The 19,951-nt window shown below is 35.9% G+C and overlaps 1 protein-coding gene across 3 annotated transcripts in view; it reads left to right on the forward strand.

The window, feature by feature from the left end:
• Positions 1-19,951, forward strand: part of DOP1A (DOP1 leucine zipper like protein A) — a 60,018-nt gene that overhangs the window by 24,643 nt on the left and 15,424 nt on the right. For 2 of the 3 annotated variants that reach the window (XM_066315075.1, XM_066315076.1), the window contains exons 10-23: positions 576-696; positions 1,398-1,517; positions 3,172-3,286; positions 4,152-4,385; positions 6,801-7,422; positions 10,296-10,570; positions 11,196-11,352; positions 13,430-13,526; positions 14,729-14,988; positions 15,674-17,681; positions 17,781-17,892; positions 18,785-18,967; positions 19,254-19,379; positions 19,710-19,844. In XM_066315075.1, the coding sequence (XP_066171172.1) occupies positions 576-696; positions 1,398-1,517; positions 3,172-3,286; positions 4,152-4,385; positions 6,801-7,422; positions 10,296-10,570; positions 11,196-11,352; positions 13,430-13,526; positions 14,729-14,988; positions 15,674-17,681; positions 17,781-17,892; positions 18,785-18,967; positions 19,254-19,379; positions 19,710-19,844 (4,565 nt within the window). Of the gene's footprint in view, positions 1-575; positions 697-1,397; positions 1,518-3,171; positions 3,287-3,708; positions 3,739-4,151; positions 4,386-6,800; positions 7,423-10,295; positions 10,571-11,195; positions 11,353-13,429; positions 13,527-14,728; positions 14,989-15,673; positions 17,682-17,780; positions 17,893-18,784; positions 18,968-19,253; positions 19,380-19,709; positions 19,845-19,951 lie in introns of all 3 variants that reach the window. The other variant, XM_066315074.1, reaches the window with a different exon arrangement.

A 19,951-nucleotide genomic window follows, 5' to 3' on the forward strand; every position in this document is an offset into this window, starting at 1 on the left:
TCAAAAAGTACCCTGCAGACTGTATCCTGAGCTAAAAAAAATCCATGCCTCAAATTAAAAGGAAGGATAATGCTCAAAATATTTTATCTTGTATTTGCATTTAAATATTTGAGTGTATTATCCATATGCAAACAGCATGAGATAGCTTAGGGGTGAGTATTTCAAAGTTTTTAGACTGAAAGCCACCTCTGATCAAGAATCCATGAAGCCCATTTACTTGTTCCTGAGCTGAGCTAATAAAAAGGGTGTGTTGGCTTGAACATGCTCTGTACTGCTGTGACGGCACAGCTTTTGAATTTGGTGTGTTTGTATCCAGCTGCCATTGCACACACATTGAACACTGGGCAAAAGGACCCTGCTTGTGCTTTGTGTTCTCCCAGGCACTGCAGTTGTCTCAGTGTTTCTGGAATGCAAACAAACCACACCTTAGGACATTCAGGTAGTTTATGAGACTGAACCAGAAGAAATTTTGTGGTTTCAATACCCAAAGCTAGCTAATGATTTCAGTAGCTTTCATCTGTGGACTGTTGGCAGTGCTATAATGCAAGAGTGTGACTGCTGGTATTTCTCTCTAGGCCCTGCCATCCTTGAGGATGTACTGATTGAAGTGTTTCGGACATTATACACACAGTGCAAAGCAGAACTGGAGCTTCAGACAGAGCCATCTTTCAACAAAGATCACACACAGCTAAGCAGGTCAATAATGAGTATTATGTATTTTGTATTAAAAATATATATATCTTTGTTGCTGGAACCATGACTGTGAAGCCTGTGGAATTGTGATATGTTTTCTTCATGATGCAGGATCTATTGACATTAATTGCAGCTTCTGTGTTCAGTGCAAAGGTGTGAAGTGGTTGGCTTTTTATATAGATATATTTTTAATATTTAGAAAATATTTTATTCTTTATCCATGACAAAAATATTTGTTTGATTGTGGATACTCTTTATATCTGTGTTCGTCAAAACCAAAATAGACTGATGAGTTTTCTTGTAGTAGAAAAATGAAGACTGCTACAAGAGAGCTATGGAGTGGGATATAGAGTTTCAGGATCTGAATTAAATATTGTGAAAGATGGAGAGGAGAGGGGTGTTCAAAGCTGGAGAAGGGAGGAAACAACTGTGGGAACAATTATGGTAAAAACAGATCTATTAAAAATGTGGTTAAAAGATAAATATTAAGGAAAGGATAGACGAGAAACCTAGCAACTTTGAAAAGACACTGGTATGAGCAGCCTGCCAATATCCTGAGCCCTTGAGCAACAGCTACTTGTAGGGATGAGAGGAGGATAATTTGTCAGTGTTACTTGACAGTGAGTAAACTCACAGCAATGTGTAGTTATATAACTTGAAAAATAAGTATAAAAATATAAAATGTCCTTTTTGGTTTTTTTCAGCAAACTGAGAGAAAACAAGAAAACTGCGGAATTGATTAAAACTGCCAATCTTCTTTTCAATTCCTTTGAGCCTTATTATATGTGGGATTACATTGCTCGTTGGTTTGAAGAGTGTTGTAGGTAGGTGATAATATTTCTTCTCTGTATGTGTAAAGTTGAACTTAACTTTTGTTTTATATACTTTTTTACTTCAAAGAAGTCAGTCTCATGAGATCATTTAGCCTGTAAATATTTTTTTCCTCCCATCCCTATAATCTATTGGCCAGTTTTCATCACATGTGGTTGTGGGTCTTAGCAACATGACTTCTCACAAACTCAGTGTCTGGGTTAAATCTAGAGACAGAATTAACCCCGCTACTGATGGGGAGACTCCTGAGTGACCTCAAAGCCACATTTTGTTCTGTTTGGCCAGTACAGGATTACTCATTGTACAAATCACTTCTGGTAAAACTGACAGATTTGCGAGACACTTGATGTGTCATCATTTCTCCTGCTCTTTTAGGGAAAAAGAAGGGTGGGAATCCTGTGCATAACAAGGAGGGCTGCAGGAGGAAAAAAAGCTAACCATAAATCAGGCAAATTGAAAATATTAACCGGAGAGAAGGGGATGGAGGGACCAGAGACGAAAAGGGTTTTTTGCTGTGGCAAGGGGTAGATGAAGTAGAGATGTCAAATGATAACTGTGGAATTTTTTTTCATTGCTTATGGAATTTCTTGATAAAATATTAAGATACTTGGACATGAATTTTCCTATGAGCCAGCAGTGTGCTGTCATAATTAAAGAAAACTGTGTCTTGGGCTACATTATGAGGACTGTGGGCAGCAGGTGAAAGGAAGTTATTTTTCCTTTCACTTAGTGTTTCTAAGGACAGACGTGGAATATTGTGTCCAGCTTTGGACACGCCACCTAAGGAGAAGTGTTGAGAAACTGAAGAGACTCTAGTAGAGAAACTGCTAAGCTGGTCAGTTATAGGACACTGCCTTGAAGGTTGAGGTAGGTGAGTTTGGTTTAGCTTGGCAAAGAGGGAAATTGAATGGCACCCTATGGCTTCCTGAAGGACATTTGCAAAGTTCATACAGCTATACTTTTTATAACAGCTGATGGAAAACAAAGGACAGCAACAAGTGGTCAGGTTGGACTTTGAGAAAAGCTTTGCTAAGGACATTGTGCAGCAGTGGAAGAGGTGGAACAGTGGAAGCCAGGAAGGCTGTGGAGTTTTCTTGTGAGATTTCCAGAACTCTGCTAGACAAAACTGTGGACCAATTTATCTAGCATTTTTATCAGTCCTGCTCAGTGTGAGAGGTTGATCTAGATGACTTAATTTTTGTGTGTTGGGCTGAATTGCTAACATAAGGAAAGTCATCTACAGACATGCAGGTGAGCATTCCACTACATATAAGTAGTGTTACTGTCAACATGGATACAAAATTGCATTATAAATAAATGACATCTGGAGAATTGGTTTTGTTTGGTTTTTTTTTCTGCATGAGTTGCTGTATTGTCTAAGTTTTTGTCTTCCATGCTTAATTTTCTGTAGCTTGAATTTCCTTATTTTACTAATGAAGAGAGTTTGTTTTACACCAAAAGGCTGGTTACTGCTTTTTCTGAAATAATGGCATGGGGCCAAATAAGCCACTTAACAGTAAAATGAGAAATTGCTTATTGGTTTACAGTGATTATCCCAAATATATACAGCTTTATATTAAGTTACAGAAATATGGTCAATGTAAGGGGGAAGGGAAAATATTGTGACACTGTCTTTGAATTTTGCAGGAGGACTTTACATGCCAGACTTCAAACTGGGCCTGGAGGTGACAGTGAGCAATCTGAATTACCTCTGACAAATTTCTGCTTGTTAGTGGATTTTTTGTTGGATATTGTTTCTTTGGTAAGAATTGCCTTGTTCATAACTACTATTGGGATTCTGTATATTTATGGTCTGCAGAAATACTATATATGTACTTTATTAATTGCTTTTCCTGAAAATATATTGATATAAATTGACATTAAAGAAGTTTCTGGTTCATTGTATGATTCTTAGTAGACTGGTTAGACATAGCTGAAATGGGTTTTGTGATGTTTATACCTGAAAATTTTAGTCTATCCTCATTTTCTTTTCTGTGTATTCCGAGTATAGTCTTTTGTAGTTTGATATACTACTTTATATGCGCAGCTTTCTTTTAAGGATCTTTTAAATGTCATGATAAGATGTATCTTCTTTTTCTGTTGTCATTGCTTAATGTAGCAGACTATTGGAACTGTTTTTTCTATAGCTGTCTTTCCTCAATTCTTTGCTTTCTCATTTCAAAGCCTACTAGAAGTATGAGAGTGCTGTGTCAGGTATGGCAATCAGCCTGTTCTTCCTTTAGTTCTTAATAACTTGTTTATCTTTGATTCTTAAACTTTTATCTTAAGATTAATAAAATAATAGTAGCATTCTTCAGCCTTCTTATGATATTTTTGAATATATTTGTTGTGTAATGAACAATATGTACTAGTTTGAAAAAGAGCTAAATATATTTCTATTTGTTTGTTAGCCAACTTTAAAGTTAATTTTGTAAATTTTTTTTGTAAAGCATGTATTTCTTATTCTTGTATTTTAAGATGTTAATTTTCCTTTTTCCATGTTCTATATGCTTAGAACACAGTTAAATAAATGATTGGTAGATCTATTATAGAAAATAAATTTCAGGGTGCAATTTGGCATGACAATTAACAAGTCTTTATTATTACTTTACTACTCCTATTATTAGGAGACTTACATTGAAATACAGACAGAACACTTGCCTCAGCTGTTGCTCAGGATGATTTCTGCATTGACAAGCCATCTTCCTACTTTGCACTTGTCTGAGCTTACTGATTCTCTCAGGCTCTGCTCAAAGATCCTTAGTAAGGTTCAGCCTCCGTTGCTCTCTGCTGGTACAGATGGTATCCTGCAGCTTCCTACTGGACACAGCAGCTCCATCAAAGAATGGGAAAATAAAAAGGTAACTGATTAGATTTTGCAACGTCTTGGAAAATTGCTTCTTATGTATTAAAAATAAGTGGGCTTTCTTAGCCTATGTTGAACACCCTACAAATCTTTGATTAGATATCACAATATATGTGAAACTTGGGTAACCAAAATAGCTTATAATTGTGGTAGAATTTCTTGATTCTTGAAGAGGTTTTATCCAAATTTAATACTATACCTGTATAAATCACTTCAGAATCAGGGCCTAAGAAAGAACTAATCAACTAAAGTTTGTTATGCACTTCAAGAGTATGATGATGTAAAAAAAATGATGTATAGGTGAAAAGAATTCACCTATAAGGAATATGTGAATTCTCCTCTTACCCAATTTATGTGCATTGGTTTAATACCCATCTCATATTTTACTGTCACTGTTAAGTTCTTAGAATAATTTATTAAAGAAATAAAATAGACCAGCCAGCCACTATTTCTCTTTTAACATTGTCCAGTTTGTTTTGTTCTATGTAGTCATGGCTCTGTGAGGTATGTGAAGTGACATGCCCTGAAATTCTTGTTTTCCAGCTGAAGAAACTTAAGGAATATCATAGATTAAATTAGGTTGGAAGTGACAGTTGCAGGGCACTGCTCAAAGCAGGGCTGATTTCAAAGTTAGATTTTACTTTAAAGCTAGGTCATGTCACTCAGGATCATATTTGTCTGAATTTTGAGTGTCTCCAAGGATGAAGTTACCATGATTTCTCTGTACAGCTTGTTTGTTTGCACTGTTATTTAATCAGAATTTCCATTGTTGCAGCTTGTGTTAGTTGCCTTGTGTTCTTTCACTCTGGATTTCTGAGCATATCTCCATCTTTTCAACTGCCTAGTAGGAACTCACAGAGAGCCAATAAAACATCATCACCCCCTTCCACAACTTCTAGCATTCTTAAAAGAGCTGATTAAGTCCAACTCTGAGCATTCCTTCTATGTCTAGAGCACCTGTGGTGACTTTCCATTGGGCACACTCAGTACATCAGAGTTTCTTCTGTACTAATGAGTGCAAAATTGGATACAATATTCTGATTGTGGACCTAAAACTGCTGAGCGGAGGGGATTAATTACTTCCCTGGATTTGGTGACAGTACTTTTGCTGATACAGTCCAAGATGTGGCTGGTCTGCTTCACCAAAGGAGTCTACTGCTGGCTTGTGTTCCCCTTGTCAATTAGGACTCCAGCATCCTTTATTCAGGATCTTATCCTTATTCTTTCTAGCTAGTTGATACCAGCCTTGTTCAGTTCTTTCGGGGTTTTTTCTGGTTGCCTGATTTTTATTTTTTTTTTTAATAAAGCCTGTTTTAATTGAATGATGTTGCCCTTTGAACCTTCATTGGCCTTCTGCTTCCAATTACAGCTGTCTTATATGTGGCCCTTGTTTCTCTTAAGAGATAATGAAATGATTTGCCATACTTCTAATAACTTTTGGATTGTATTTTGTAAAATGGAGCCAGTATTTGTCTCTTCAAGTTTTTTAGTACATAGCTTTCACTATTTTCTGCAGTAATAGCTCAAATTTCCATTCTTATTCCATCTTTGGTAAAGCAAAACGTTCACTGTAAACAATAATGTCACGTTTTTTATTTATTCATGAAAAACTTTTTCATATTATTACATGGTGCTCAAGTTCTGTATTTAATAAAGCTAATCATTACAGTCACAACAAATTCTGGGCCTGTTAGGTCCCAGGCAACATCTGCCATCCCTGGTAAAATGCAAGATGGGAAGTAAGTGGGCACCTGCATTCAGGGCCTCTGGTTGATGCATTTCTGTTTCAGTTGTTTTCCTACTTCATGTTCTCAGCAGGAAACAGAGGCTATGCCAGCTACTAAGACTGTAGAGGGCTAGAGCGGTGCAAAAAGCCACTGTTGGTGCTTTCTGAGTAAAAGCCATTTGTCTATTTGTGCATATTTTGAACTGATAAGGAATTGAGACATTTAATAAGTCATGAAGAACTGTTGTTATTGTAGCAACCCCTCTTTCTCATTTCAAGGAGATGATTTATTTTCTTTCTGGTTGCAAATTATTAGTAGTTTTTAAATGAATTATTATTTTTGTAATTATAACTTCATATTTGACAGTTTATGATGCTGTATAAATTGATAATACATATGCCTATGTATTTCAGCATTCTTTCATAATAGAGTAGACATGGTTATGGTATGAAGAAAATGTTAAAACCAATCATATTTAAATATTTTTCTTGATAAACAATTTTCTTTTAATGCTAACTTAGTCTGGCAGGCTTACAGAAACATTAACTATCATTTTGCATAAAATGTATTTGTATGAATACATTTAAAACTCTGGAATAAAACTGTTGCTTTCAAATGGTTATTGTTTTGCTGAGACCTAAATAACCTATGTTGAACAATCGTTAAACTTTTATTTTACTCAGGTGCCATCAGTGTCACTTGAAAATCCTAGTGATGTGTTTGAAGATGGTGAGAATCCTCCGAGCAGTCGATCATCAGAAAGTGGATTCACTGAGTTTGTACAATACCAGGCAGATACAACTGATGATATTGACAGAGCACTGAATGAAGGTCATGGTGCACCTGGCATCCCTATTGTTGGCAGCACATCCTCAGAGACTGAGACAGCATCTACAGTGGGTTCTGAGGAGACCATTGTACAGCCTCCTTCCGTAATGACACAAGGGACAGCAACTCGTGGTGGGAAAACGATCCAAAAGACTGCAATGCAGTGCTGTTTGGAATATGTCCAGCAGTTTTTAACCAGATTTATCAACCTGTATATCATTCAGAGTAATTCCTTGTCTCAGCCCTTAGGGGCAGAGCTTCCAGCAGACCCCACTAGAGCGCAAGGACAGAGCACCAAATGGGACAGAGAATCACAAGATGATGCTAAGGTGAAGAAAACAAAGAAGAAAACACCGAAAGAATATCTACCTGCCTTTATTGCTGCTTGTCAGCTCTACCTTGAATGTTCGAGCTTTCCTGTTTACATTGCTGAAGGAAATCGCACTTCAGAATTACACCCTGGGAAGCCTGAAGTTGGTAAGCTGCATTCTCATTTGTTCTTTGTTTTTAAAATAATAATTTTTATTTTTCAGCCAAAGAATTTTTAAATAATGATATCATACTTTGTGTGTGTTGCTCTTTGCTGTTCCTCTCAGAAATCTAAGTTTTCTTTGTGTCAATTGGTTTACATTTGGAAACAAAATTATTTTCTCATAGATTTTTAAGAATATTGCTGGCATGGAATTTGACAGTAATTAATATTGGGGTGAAAAATATAAACTATGCAAATGGGAGCCTGAGAGTAGAATTTAGATTGTTGAATCTTTCTCTTTACTGTATGGATCCACAATGGTTTTTTGCCATATTTTGCAATAACCACAGCTCATTTCAAATATGTTTTTAGCTTCCTTTTATCAGTTTTGGATTGATGTGCACATTAATCACTTTGGCAATACATGGAAATTGTGAGCTGTTGTCCAATAAAAATCATACCAGCTAAGAAATTTAATTGATTTTACTTTGCTCCTATTAAAGGAACAGTTCTTGCAAAAAAATTCTTCTAGCTATAATTACATTAAGAAAAAAAATAAAAATAGTGAGTTTTGGTGTGAGGTGATAGATGTTTGGTGTTCACAGATAGATGAAATTATTCAGATACAGACATGATTATAACATTGGCAGTTATCAATTACTGTAAATTGTGACATTTTAGGATGAACAATTCTTTTTAGTTCTACTTTACAGTTCCAATTTTGGATCCCCATCTGATCTGCAGTCTGAGAGTTGCTCCTTAAAATGTTTTCATAGTAGATATGCTTGGAGCATGCAAGAAATAGTAACACTAATTTTGGCTACTGTCACAGTCATCTCTAGTTTTTTTGTTTGGGTTTTTTTTTCCTAGGAAACTTCCTAGTTGTAGCTTTTTGTTCTTATTTACAATTTTCAAATCAAGGCTAAGTGGTGGGCGCTGCTTGGAGATGAGTAGTTTTTTGATTTTGGCAGCAAGCATGTTAATTTAACATGACTGCTTCTGTTTCTGCAGTCTTCAAGATATGTCGTTTATGTCTTCATTGCAACCAGGAGCAGAGCATATATTTGACTTTGTAATGTCCAGACATATAAAGTATTTGTCAGTTAAAGGCAATTTGGTTATAGCTGTTCATTAGTTACAAGTATGACAAGGCCAAAGATCTGCTACCTTTTGTATAAGATCTGAGAGTATTTGTGCTTTTATAGTATGACCTTGAAAATGCTAGATGTTTATTTATTTCTCTCAAACAGCCTACAAATGAGTGTTGTGTCCAAAGACCAAAATGTCAGCTGTTTGCTTACTTTTTTGGTGCACCTAGTGCTTGATTATCACTGCCTTGTGCACTGTAGAGCAGAGAGCCTGTAGAGCTTGAGTGGTATGTGCCTCATATGAGGGCAGTGCTTCTAGGAATTCTTTTCATTTTCATTAAATGTCTTGGATATGTGCTTCTTGTTCATCGTCTGAAAGTTCCTATTTGCGAGATATCATTTGCAGTCTCCTGAACAGTGTAACTTTGAGAAATAAGCAGAAATTGTAGGGGGGTAAAACCAACAAGAAGAATTTTGTTCCAAATGAAAACATCTGTTGTACAGAATGGCAGGGCAGACAGGAATAGTGCTGAGCCTACTTCCCATAATAGAGAATTGCACTGGAACAGAGAATGGAAGAAGGTAGTTACCAAAATTCTCACACTACCCTATCTAGTCATATGAGGGTTTTGTACTGCAGAAGAGGCTGTTCATTGAAGGGTTCCTAAATTTGGAATGTATTTTGAAGGCTTGCATTAATGATACATCCCAATAGCTCTTAATCACTGGTCAGTCTGTTTATTTGAGGGAGGGAAGTTAATCTGATATGTATAGAACATAATTGTGCTTTAATTCTGCCATATGCTTAATTTCTCAGGGATTTTTAATTGAAGAAATTAAAAAGGGAACTGAGTGAAACTGAAAACAATGGTTATATCTGTAAACTCTAGAACACAATATGGAATTGTTAGGTATATTTAGACTCCAGTGGAGCTGTGGATATAAATTAGAAATTGTATCATTTTTCTCTTGAATTTAAAAGGGTGCCTATTAAATAACACTTCTTCACTTGTGTGAGATTCTAGATACATTTGCCTTTTTAAGAACGTGATCAATAGAGTCCTTTCGAAGTTTTAAGAGAAGTTACTTTGGTATCTCCAAAGTAAAAGGATGCAATATCTGCTTGGAGGGTTGACTGTGAGCTTTGGGGAAAGACACTTTCAGTATCAACCCAGAATATGGCTTGATAAAGTGAGAGGACAGGAAAAAAGGGGAAACAACCACCTACATCGAAAAACAGAGTATGGCCTAATGGATTTTGATTTTCACAAAAAACTACTATTTTTAGTGTTGCCAGGCAAATCTATTTTTTGTCAATTTAAAATTAGTCTGCATGTATATTATATAATATATTAACCTAGGCTGTATAAAATATATTACAGAATTATTCCAGACTACTATCTAGAGTGGTAAGATTTGATTGCTGGTGAAGAATTTTGTGAAGAAGAAAAGTGTATTTTAATATGTGCCAACTACTAAAAGTTTAGCTTTGCCTGAAGCAGGAAATCATCTGAATGCATTTCCGTACATTTTTTCTTTTCCTTTTTAAAATTTTTCTATTTATTTTTGGTTACTAAATGTTTGAAGTGATACAGTGTTGCGTTCCTAATTGGATAATTTTAAAGATAAATCAGGAAGTATCTTCCTCTTGCGTTTGTTTTCCTAAACCCATATAATGGGCATATTGAAATATGAAGGGACAATTGCATATACAATTATGGAATACAAGAGGAAAATTCCATAAAATTTAGATTGTTAAATAAATGTATAATCTGTGATTTGTATTTCAGACTGTGAACAAGTACAGCCTCCACTGTGGCTACAGACTTTAATGAATGCTTGCAAGCAGGCAAGCGATTTCAGTGTTCAGGGTGTAACTATTTCCCTCGTGATGGACTTGGTTGGATTGACTCAATCTGTTGCTCTTGTCACTGGAGAAAATCTGAACAGTGTGGAAACTGCTCAGCCTCTTAGTCCTAACCAGGGAAGAGTGGCTGTTGTCATCAGACCTCCTCTTACTCAAGGCAATCTGAGATATATGGCTGAAAAGACAGATTTCTTCAAGGTTAGCTTCAGTACCTCATTGCTGTTTTCTTTAGACTTTTTCTGTCTGGTGAAAAATAGGTCTTGGCCCCTTTACCATGCTTGATATACCAAATTTTCTTGCTGAATATTTTGATAACAGTTGTAACCTGTGTTAGAATCTAAATAAAATACACAGTAAGTTTCCTGCTGTGATTCTCTTACTGACCACTTGTGTGAAAATCCTTGTTTAAATGAATATTTTAAAGATATAAACAAAACCTGATTGAATAGCAGTATTAATTAGCAAAGGTATGAAACTGAGATGTGCATAATCTTGGTCTCTGGTAAACAGTCTTTTTTTTGTGTAGTTTATGTAAGAAATCTTTTGCAAAATATAATCAGCCACAGGGTCTGTTATGTTGTTAATTATATTTCAATGAAAATTTATTTCTGTTCTGACTCCTTAACAGGAATTTTTTATGTAGTAAGTTATTGCACTGTTTGGAACAGTTCATTCTGTTCATACAAAAGGAACCATTTTACAGATTTCCTCTTGGTCATAGGGTGTCATCAGATGTTATACCTCCCATTGCTGCTTAGAGCAAAACAGGGTATGATAGTCATTCACTTGTGTCTCTTGCAAATTTTTCTTTTCATGTATAAAGCATATAGCTTTAACTCTTTGGGACCAGCTGGGTGATGGAACTCCTCAGCATCATCAGAAGAGTGTGGAGCTCTTCTACCAGCTGCACAACCTCGTCCCATCCTCCAGCATTTGTGAAGATGTTATTAGTCAGCAGCTGACTCACAGAGACAAGGCAAGTTGTTCATGTATTTACTTAAAGTATATACAGATACAGAAATATATTTAGAAAAAGGACTTTGTCCTGCAGAGGAAGGCATTAATAATTTCATATTGAAAAAACCATTTCCTTACTTTGTTCAAATGTTATTTTAGGTTTGTGATGGGCCTCTAGTTTCATGCTAGAGAAAGGAGGTTTTTCACCATTCAGCAACAGGCTTATGCAGGAAACTTTCTCTTATCAAAGTCATATGATGCTTCCCAATACTTAAAGTATGTCCTTAGTTTTTGCTGTTGGTAGGAGTCCTTGACAGGTATTTTACTTTTTTTTTTCTCACCTAGAAATTTGTTTCACATAGGGTTTGACATTCAAGTTGAGACCTTTGTAGTGCTTTAAATTTTAGGTATATGAGCTATTTTCATAGCTCCAACAGTATGAATGGCAAGAGATTACTTGCTTACACACTCTAGCAACCCATGGTTGTGTGGCTTCTGGAATGCTTACCTTTTTGCCATTCTGTTAGAGTAAGCAGGTGAACAAGAAGTGAATGTGAGCCAGTCTGTCAATCAGTGCAGTTCACAGCTTGCCATATTGTTAAAATTGGTGATGATTTTTAGTTTTGCTTAGGCTAGTCTGTAAACTGCTTTGACTGTGGGTGTAGAACTTGCTCATTTCTGCCCACCTTCCTGAGAAAACAGCAATTTCTTATATCTTCACAGCAAGGATTGCAAGGGCTTACATGAAGTCATATCAATGTATTTGGGAATTGGCATTTTCACTCTATTCAATAAATGTCAGTGAATTATTTTGTGTAACTGTATACATTTTGCAGCAGTGTTGTGGATTATATTCCTGTGAGAAGCTTTTTTTTTTCTAAATACAGATGATGTCTGCTTGACTTTCTAGAATGCTGCTATTTCTTTTGGAGTTTGGGTTTTTTTTTTGGTTTTTTTTTTTTTTTTTTTTTTGGTGTGGAGAGGTTGTTCTGTTTTATTTTTAGTTTGTTTAACATGACCTGTTTATTTTTACTTAAAAACTTTAAGTAAAAGAAAACTTTTAAAATCACAGAAAAGACAAAGCTTTTACTTAAAGTTTTCCTTATTGTGGCAGATGTTGGATAGATAAGCTGTTGCAAGGCTTCTGAAGTTGTATGATGTAAACTAAGTCTGGAAGTATGCCAGATTGACAGAGATTTTAACAGTTTTTAGTTTTGTCTCACTTTGGTTAAAGTTAAATATACCTACTGTTCATTCCCTATAACCATATATTCTAAGAACAAACAAGTAAAAATCTTTGTTCTCTTGTCTTTGCTTATCATCTAGTAGTTTAATTTAAGCCCCTATAGTACTTGAAGTAATGATTTATTTGGTGTAATTGTCCTGATTGGTGTGCTTTGTTCATTCCTACAGATGCTTACTAGCTTCCTTGTCTTTTGGGTAAAACTGTTTTTATATATGTGTTCAAATCATATCATTACATTTACTGTTGTTTGCAGCCTTGCTGGAATAATTCTTTGTCTGGGTCAGCCTCAGTAAAGAGAGAAATAGATCAACTGTTACTTTACACCATTTTTACCATTAAATATCCTGAGCTGCATGCACTTCAATGATCCATTCTGGTCCCTCCCAACTCAGGATATTCTATGATTCTATGATATTCTGCATATTATAGTGACTAGCATACTAGTCATTATGAATCCTTTGGGCAGTAAGCATGTCCTATATGTCCAATTTGTTCAGAGCTAAATTTTATGTTAGTGAAGAACTCCATCTACATGTCTAGCTAGAAAATTCTTCAATTTCTTTCTAGTACGGCAATAAAGGAATAAAAATAAGGTGACTAGAAAGAGACAGGCTAAACTTTAAGGCAAGATTACAATAGGAGGGAACCCTTTCATGGTACTAAATTGCTCACAGACACCTATTGTTGGCTACTACTGCTTTTAAGATTAAAAACTGTGCCTAAATACATAATCAAAGAAGTTAATTTCATTATATCTTACATCATTTAGGATGCTGTATTGCTTTCTTTTTCAAGATCCTATCAGAAGTTTTTACATTCTGGCAGATCTAACTTATTATTTGGTTCACAGAAAGTAAGAATGGAAGCTCATGCCAAGTTTGCAGTGCTGTGGCATCTCACACGAGATCTTCATATTAACAAGTCTTCTTCCTTTGGCCGCACCTTTGACAGGTTGGTGATTGCAAGTCTGACTCACTTGAAATAATTCTGCTTCAGAATCTTTGTATTATACTGGCAACATAGGGAGGTTAAAAATTGAAGAACTACAGTGTAGCTGTGAGAAGAAGGAAGAAGGACAAGAAATGAATTTGTGGACAAGAATTTCTGTTAAAAAATTGTTTTCACAGTGATGATTATGTAAGATGTTATTTTTTTTTCCTGGAAGCTATAAAGGGTGGGGAAGGAATGGTATTCATTTACCATCAATATGGTTCAAATCACTGTGGTCTATATTGAGCTTAATATCTGAGTTCTTGATGTGTTTTGATAAAAACAGAAGTAGGAGAGAGAAATCAACTCAGAACTGAATTATATTAAGTAGAAAGTAACAGTAAAACTGAACAACTTAAAAACCAAATTGCAAGGAAGTGCTTAAATATGAGTTTTTTTGTTTAATCTATGTTTTGTGTAAGAGGTCATTTATGGCAAGCAGCAGAGGATTTCTGTTTTGTGTTCAGGTATTGGACTATCTTCATAGAAAAGACTGAAGATCTGGACTCTGAACTACTCTTGTCTTCCTCAGCTAGCACAAATGTTGTGGAAAATGTTTATTTTGATTTTGTATTCCATGCTTAGTTGTAAGGAGTAAAGTAAAAAGGTTATTTCTTTGTCTTATGCTGTCACTCATTGCATAGATGTTGATAAATTCTGAGCATACAGCTAAAAGCTTATCAAGTTGTACTACTGGAGAATGTAAAACGGTAGGTAAATTTCAGAGTCCAATATGAATATTGATTTTCCATAAGTCTAAAAATGAATCTCAACACTGAAACTGTTAAAAGAAGAGAATAATGGTGGTAGGAACTGCTGAATTGTCAAGTATTTTTCTCCTCTCTGTTTTTGAAGACAGTATCTTTGAGTGTTTGCTTTTCCATATATTCTTGTGAATTGGCTTTTAAAGTTGTATATTTTTTAATGGCATACCACTTAAAAGCCAACAAAGGCTTGTTATGCTAAGAACTGTACAAATACTTGATCTTGCTACCTTTAGAGCACCTGTTATAACTGACTTTGTTACTAGCTCTTCCTGCCCACTCCTTCATTAGACTAGACTAAAATATAAACACCAAAGCATTGATTCCAAAGAAAATACTCCTTTGTGTGGAAAATCTAGTGTACAATATCCACTAGATTTTTTCTTCTTTCCATTCTAGATCTTTGTTTATCATGCTGGACAGCCTCAATAGCTTGGATGGTTCTACTTGGTCAGTGGGACAAGCCTGGTTAAATCAAGTGCTTCAAAGACATGATATTGCAAGGGTTCTTGAACCTTTGCTCCTTCTGCTTCTCCATCCAAAAACTCAGCGAGTTTCTGTCCAGCGAGTACAGGCTGAATGTTACTGGACTAAATCTCCCAATCCCCCTGAAGAAGAAAATGAAAAGCAGTTCATGCAGAAGTTCAGCTGTGCTGATGGTATGTACACAAGAAGACTGTAGGAAGTTCCCTAACTCCTTTGCTTGCTGTTTACGTGCAATGTTAAAAACACAGTAGAAATTTTTGAGGGTAACTGAAAAAAGTGTTGGAATAGCTGTGGCTTATATTTGCATTTGTGTGTTTTTTTCCTCATTCAAGTTTGTGTGTCTCAAGTATTGTTAAAAGTTTCATTGTTTTTACATTAAAATGATATGCAAGTATTTTGATTCAAAGCATTTTGTTACATCTTGCAGAGTCTTGGTAGAATGTAAGAATATGGCTTGAAGCTTAACCAAGTAATTAAACATTTTTTATGAATGATATGGGACTGGCTGAAAACATACCAAAAAGTTTTGAAGGTGTTTGCTTGTATTGTGTAATCTTAGTGTAGAAATTACTAATTCTGTTTTTTGTGAAAGCAGAAGCAGGTAAGACTGCGTAATGTTTCACTGAGAATGACATTGTTTTGCGAAGGTGTACTACTAAAATAATTTTGCTTTGTTTTTGTGAATGTGTCATTTACTTATTAATGTATTTTTTCTTGTGTCAAATAAAATGACACTATTTACCGTGCCTTCATAATTTGAAGTCTCTATAATAGTTTAAATTCTTAACTTTAATTCTGAATTCTTATTCTGAAGAACAAAATCTTATATGTGTACATTTTTTTGTGTTCTTCTTCAAGCATTCTCCCACATGCCTGTAAGCCAAGGACAACTTATTATACCTAAAGAAGGCAATGAGAAACAACTTGGTGTGGATGAAATGGAGAACTTCAGCCTGACTGTCAACCCTCTGAGTGACAGGCTTTCCTTGTTAAGTACCAGCAGTGAGACCATACCAATGGTTGTGTCTGATTTTGACCTTCCTGATCATCAGGCTGAAATACTGCAGAGTTCTGACTCTGGCTGTTCTCAGTCATCTACTGGAGACAACATCAGTTATGAAGTGGAAACAGAAAGCCTGAGTGCTCAAGATAGCTCTCAGACTCTGAAAGAAGACTCACCTGATGAAATAGTGCAGCAAGTGGTTACAGATCTTATATGCAAGGTTGTAAGTGGTCTTGGAGAAGAAGTTGAACCAGTTAAAGATGATCTGCATTCTGAGGATGCTTTATGTAAATTCAGCTCTTTGGATAGCTCTGTAGAGGTTACAAAAAGTGATGATCAAAATATTCAAAGTAGCCAGAGTAGTTTACTCAGTAATGACAGCTCACAGTTACTATCAGCTTCAACTGAGACTGGACTTGAGAGCTTAGGAGATGAAATGTCCAGAAATAACTCTTCACCTTGTATTGCAGAAAGCCAGCAGTCTTTCTCTGATCTTACTCTTTCTTCCATTGAATCAAAGTCTAGAAAACGTAGCCACAGTAGTATTCAGTTCAGCTTTAAAGGAAAGCAACCAGAAAAAATGTCAGAAAAAGAAACAATTGTTAAAGAGGCTGGTAAACAACCAGGTGCAAAGCCTAAGGTAAAAATAGCCAAAAAGAAAGATGAAGAGAAGAAGAAAGCACAAACGGAAAAGCTTAAACAAACAAATGTCTTCTTTAGTGATGGTCTTGATTTAGAAAATTGGTACAGTTGTGGAGAAGGAGAAATTTCAGAAATAGAAAGTGATGTCGGATCCCCAGGAATGCGAAAATCTCCTAACTTCAATATCCATCCACTGTATCAACATGTGCTGCTTTATCTCCAGTTGTATGACTCTTCAAGGACATTGTATGCTTTTTCTGCAATTAAGGCAATTCTGAAAACAAATCCTTCAGCTTTTGTAAGTGCCATCTCCACTACCAGTGTCAATAATGCATACACTCCTCAGCTTTCGTTGCTCCAAAATCTTCTAGCCAGGCATCGAATATCTGTTATGGGCAAGGATTTCTATAGTCACATCCCAGTTGATTCTAACCACAACTTTCGGAGCTCTATGTACATAGAAATTCTTATCTCCTTGTGTTTGTACTACATGCGGAGCCATTATCCAACTCATGTTAAAGTAACCTCACAAGACCTCATAGGAAACCGCAACATGCAAATGATGAGCATAGAAATTCTCACACTTCTCTTTGCTGAGCTGGCAAAAGTGATAGAAAGCTCTGCCAAGGGCTTTCCTAGTTTTATTTCAGACATGTTGTCCAAGTGCAAGGTTCAGAAAGTGATCCTGCATTGTCTGCTGTCTTCTATCTTTAGTGCCCAGAAATGGCACAGTGAAAAGATAGCTGGAAAAAACATAGTGGCTGTAGAAGAAGGCTTCTCTGAAGACAGCCTTATAAATTTTTCTGAGGATGAGTTTGACAATGGTAGTACTTTGCAGTCACAACTTTTGAAAGTACTTCAGCGGCTGATTGTGCTGGAACACAGAGTAATGACTGTGCCTGAGGAAAATGAAACGGTGTTTGACTTTGTCATAACGGACCTGGAGCACATTGGTCCCCAGCAGCCTATGACTTCGCTGCAGTATTTGCATTCCCAGCCAATAACCTGCCAAGGCATGTTTCTGTGTGCAGTGATACGAGCTTTGCACCAGCACTGTGCCTGTAAAATGCATCCCCAGTGGATTGGCCTTATCACTTCTACGTTGCCTTACATGGGAAAAGTTCTTCAAAGGGTCGTTGTTTCAGTGACTCTTCAGCTCTGCAGGAACTTGGATAATTTAATTCAGCAGTATAAATATGAAACAGGATTATCTGATAATAGGTATGTGTATAGATGTATAATCTTTTAAAATACATCTGATTGTGTTGAATTACTTTACTATCAGATTAACTCATTTAAAAAAAATTACTCTTCTTTTAGGCCTCTCTGGATGGCATCAGTCACTCCCCCAGATATGGTTCTCACTTTATTAGAAGGGATCACAACAATAATTCATTACTGCCTCCTAGATCCATCTACACAGTATCACCAGGTAAAATTATCTGGGTGTCTGAGAGATTCCTATGCAGTACATGTCAAGTCAAGGACTGTGATTATATTAGCAGTTATGAAGATCTGAGTGACAAAAATAACAAATGTGTTGTCTTGGGTCTACTGAATATGGGGGGTTTATTAACAATACACACATTTCAAACAGAAAAACAAGTTTCTATGGATGATACTTTTAAGAGAACACTCTTAGAGTTGTTTTCTTCTTTTGGTTGTTTGGTTTTTGTTATCCTGAAACAACTAAGGTATGAATTCCTTAACATCAAGACCTTTAAAATTCCCCTTTTTAGAGCTGTCTTCATTGTGTTCATCGTGCAATATGTCTAAACATTATCCTTCTGCTCCTTCTGTATATTCACAATTTTTATTTTTAGTCATGCAATATTTTTAGATCTGATATTCTGAGCATAGGGTCTGTTAAGAATGTGGTCCAGATTCCCTAAGCTTTTGCCCTGTTTTCTCAGTTATCTCGTTTTTGTGCTTTTTTTTTCCCATTTTACACCCCTTTAATTTCCATTGATTTGATAGTGACTGAAAGTGGGTTTTGTTTATGTAAATAAATAATTTTGCCTAGAGTATTAGCTAGACTTAAAATTCTGAAATAATTGTTTTGCAAAGGTATAGGCAGAGGATACAAAATTGATGGCTGTAGATATGAGGGCCCACATGTTCAGAGTACATTTGATATTGGACAACTCAATCAAAAGTTTCTCTATTATTTTCAAGTCTCAAAGCTGTACATATTGTAAGAATTAATGAAAAACTTCTGAAAAAGAGTTAAGGTTGAAAGCTCCCATGTTAGGTAAGGCTAAATTTACTCTATTTTAAATATGCTGTTTATGTAGATATTTAATACACCTCTCCTCTCCCACTAGCTTTTGGTTAATGTAGATCAGAAGCATTTGATTGAAGCACGCAATGGGATCCTCTCTATCTTGCATATGATAATGTCTTCTGTGACTTTACTGTGGAGCATCCTGCACCTTGCAGATTCTTCGGAGAAAACTGCTGCTGCTGCTGCTGCATCCATTACCACTATTAATCTTGGGTCAACTAAGGTCAGAACGTCAGGGATAATATCATTGAAGTTGTTCATTAATACCTTTGTCAGAATAATTTCAATTCCTTTCCCTTAAATCTGAATTGAATTTTTATACCTTTGTCCTCGTCTATTCACTCACCATAAAAACCAGGCTTTTATAAATGACTATTGAATATGCTTTTAAGCTAAAATGTATTAGTTCCATGCAATATGTCATCTCTTTGCTTTCTGCAGAGAAAATGTTTCAAACATAATGCCAAGGTGCTTATCTAAAGGGTATGTGTTCTGCTTTCATATTTCAGAATTTGAGGCAACAGATTCTGGAACTTTTGGGTCCAATTTCAATGAATCATGGTGTTCACTTCATGGCTGCTATTGCATTTGTATGGAATGAAAGGAGGCAAAACAAAAATACTTCAAGGACAAAGGTATGTTTATATTACAGTGGTCACTTCAAATAGTGGTAATACTTTTAAGTGATTTAGTGTTAGGAAGAAGAAAATTCAAACATTCCAGTGGAAAAAATACAATGAAGTATGGACAATATTTGTATTTCTTATTAGCAACTGTACTGTCAGGGAGGTACCACTTTAGAATGGGATAATCTTCCTGACTTCTTCAGCGGAAGAGTAGATGATATCAAGTCTCTGCATGAACTGTTAGTCGATAAAATTTCAATCCCATGGGCACATCTGCCTTAGTTTTGGCATAGCCATTGTCTGTGGTGATAATCTGTGACATACATCTGATTCTTTTAGGTTATTCCTACAGCAGGGGAAGAGCAACTTCTGCTGGTCGAGCTGGTTCGCTCTATCAGTGTTATGAGAACAGAGACTGTCATCCAGACAGTTAAAGAAGTTCTGAAGCAGCCTCCAGCCATAGCAAAGGACAAGGTATGGGAACTGTAGAAATCCTATTGTTTATATGATGTCCTCCTGTAGAAGTTTAGAACACTGATGATATGAGTACTTCATTGACAAAGCTGAGCAGCACAGTGTGA

This window comes from Sylvia atricapilla, chromosome 3 (assembly GCF_009819655.1).
Source record: "Sylvia atricapilla isolate bSylAtr1 chromosome 3, bSylAtr1.pri, whole genome shotgun sequence".
NCBI classification, from domain to species: Eukaryota; Metazoa; Chordata; class Aves; order Passeriformes; family Sylviidae; genus Sylvia; species Sylvia atricapilla.